Here is a 3003-nt window from a genome sequence, read left to right as displayed (position 1 = left end):
TTTTAAAATTTTACAGACCTAACATATAAAGGGCAAACTTATTTTATTCACTTGATTACAACCTGCTAGTAATAAGACTCCAGAAAATCTTATCATACTATTTGAGTAAATAGAAAAACAGTATATTAAATTCAGTGTAGCCAATGATAATAAACAGAAAAAAAAACTAATCAAAATATGGTTTTAAAACAATGTATTTCGATTAACCATTGTAGGCTCTTCCTCAAAATTGTCTATCTGAAAAATGATGAGGCCAAATACTTTTAGTAATTTCTGGAAGAATTGATTTTGGCATTCTTTAAAACCCATGTTTCTTGTAATATTATGGTTGCTATAAATTTGGGTGATCATTGAATTTCAACAAATATATAGTAGATTAGGAGTAAATAAATGAGTGTTTAAATGAATCTTGAGATTATCATGCTACACGAAATAATTCAGACAGAAAAAGTTGACAGCCATATGACTTCACTTACATGTGGGATATAAAACTGAAAGCAACAGATTAACAAGACAAAGAAACAAAAACTCATAGACACAGACAACAGTTTAGTGGTTACCAGAGGGTAAGCAGGGAGGGGGTGATAGAGGAGGACAAAGGGGTCAAAGTATAATGACGGAAGCAGAATTGACTCTGGGTGGTGAACACACAGTGCAATACATAGATTATGTATTATAGAATCATACACTTGATACTTATATAATTTTACTAATCAATGTCATCCCAATAAATTTAATAAAAAATTAATAATTACAATAAATAAATAAATGTAAATAATCTTATAATAAATGCAGAACCTCCATGGGATTCACCAAAAATGAGGACATTAGTTTCTATACAAGTTTGAAAGAGTATAAGATAGGTATTTACCATGAGGAATGTAAACCCTGAGACTGGAGGCTTGGTCACCAAACTCATGATGATAGACATGTATGTTAGATACTTAAAACTAGAGACAGAAAATAGTAGGGTAAATGGATAATTAAGAGTAATAATTTCCTGGGGAATGTGTCATACAAATATAGGAGTAGGATCTAAAATGTGTTGAAATAAATATTAAAATGTTATCAAAATGAACATATTTTTACCCTGTCTTAAAGGATGAATAAGACTTTGTTCAAAATATCCCTTCATAAACTTATTTGTGAGGGGATACTAAGCTAGAGAAACCATTTAAAAACCGCACTGTGATTCTGTGGAGTTTTTAAAATTAGATATTTAAAATGTCTAAAAGGCAATTTATTTTCAAACAACACATCAGTCCCATAGGATAGTATAATATTTAAAACGTGTTTATTTTTTTCTGGAGAAAAGAACTCCGTAAGAAAAATGTGTTCTGATTTTGGAAATGTCAAAATTTGTACATTAGCATTGGATAATTCATGCAGAAAAAAAAAGCTTTTCTGTGTTGGGAATTCATGCAGGCATTTCTAGACAATCCTGTGTACACAATTTGTGACACATTTTTTTCTCACAGACTTGACCTATTGTGCATGTGTTAGTGTTCAGGGGACAGCACAGGATGACTGAAGAAGAGCTTGTTTTCTTTTTGTACATGCAAAAATTAGAGGGGAGAATTAGACACATTCTAATTTAGAATCTCATTTCTCCATGATTTCTATCTCAGCCAAGAAGCCAGGAATGGCTAAAGAAAATCACTCCTTGACAAGTGAGTTTATCCTCTTGGGATTTGCAGATCATCCAGAGCTGAAGATCCTTCTGTTTTGGGTGTTCTTTGCTATCTATCTGATCACCATGGTGGGGAATCTTGGCCTGGTGGCATTGATTTGTATGGAGCATCATCTTCACACGCCAATGTACATCTTTCTGGGTAACCTGGCTGTTATGGATGCCTGTTGTTCCTGTGCCATTACTCCCAAAATGTTAGAGAACTTCTTTTCTGAGGACAGAATGATTTCGCTCAATGAATGCATGACACAATTTTATTTTCTCTGCCTTGCTGAGACTGCAGACTGCTTTCTCCTGGCAGCAATGGCCTATGACCGCTATGTGGCCATATGCAGCCCACTGCAGTACCACACCATGATGTCAAAGAAACTCTGCTTTCACATGATTATAGGGACCTTCATAGCTAGTAACCTGCATTCCATGATCCATGTAGGGCTTCTATTAAGGTTAACTTTCTGCAGGTCTAATAGAATTGACCACTTTTTTTGTGATATTCTTCCACTCTATAGACTCTCCTGTACTGATCCTTATATCAATGAACTAATGATATATATTTTTTCAATGCCAATTCAAATCTTCACCATTGCTACTGTATTGATCTCTTATATTTGCATCCTTTTTACTGTTTTCAAAATGAAATCCAAAGAGGGGAGAGGTAAAGCACTTTCTACCTGTGCATCCCACTTTCTATCTGTCTCAATATTCTATATATGTCTTCTCATGTATATTCGACCATTTGAAGAAGGAGATAAAGATATACCAGTGGCAATTTTTTATACAATATTAATTCCTTTATTAAACCCTTTTATTTATAGCCTGAGAAATAAGGAGGTGAAAAATGCTCTAAAAAAAGTTATGAGGAATTACAATATTCTTAAACAAACTTCATCCTCTATGGTAAACTGATTTGAATTTATTAAAATGGTTTCATAGATAAGGGACTAGAAAAAGGAAACTATTATTTACATAAAAGATTAATCTCTAAATCACTAGGTTGTGTACTATGCTTGTTAAAAGATGTATGAATAAAATTTCAAAATTGTCTGGCAAATCTTAATCCAAATTCCACCATTACCAAGTAAATCAGGAGGAAACTCAATGGTAACTTTCATTATGTACCTTCATTACTTTCATAGAACTGTGTCACTCTATTGTTCCAAACTTAAACAAATCAACATAGCATCAAAATTAAATGTTTAAATGTGTAGAAGAGTCTATCTTTATTAACTTTGTCTAGTTAATGACAGACATTGTATATAATCCTATGTAGAGGGTTTGAAACATTTAAAATTTCCTGGCAGGAGACTGAAATG

The 3003-nt window shown here is 32.9% G+C and overlaps 1 protein-coding gene across 1 annotated transcript; it reads left to right on the top strand.

Annotated features, from left to right (window-relative positions):
* Positions 1-1612: 1612 nt before the first annotated feature.
* Positions 1613-2596, top strand: OR5K4 (olfactory receptor family 5 subfamily K member 4). Its single transcript, XM_019756489.3, has one exon. It carries the CDS (start codon positions 1613-1615, stop codon positions 2594-2596), a length of 984 nt encoding a protein of 327 aa, XP_019612048.3.
* Positions 2597-3003: the final 407 nt, after the last annotated feature.

This window comes from Rhinolophus sinicus, chromosome 17, assembly GCF_057876585.1.
Source record: "Rhinolophus sinicus isolate RSI-liver-muscle chromosome 17, RSI-T2T, whole genome shotgun sequence".
Taxonomy (NCBI): Eukaryota; Metazoa; Chordata; class Mammalia; order Chiroptera; family Rhinolophidae; genus Rhinolophus; species Rhinolophus sinicus.
The sequence above is the reverse complement of the archived record's forward strand: the minus strand, read 5'-3'. Positions and strand labels throughout refer to the sequence as shown.

Excerpts from the sequence above, each read along its gene's own strand:
- OR5K4 (XM_019756489.3), top strand. The coding sequence starts at position 1,613 with ATGATTTCTATCTCAGCCAAGAAGCCAGGAATGGCTAAAGAAAATCAC.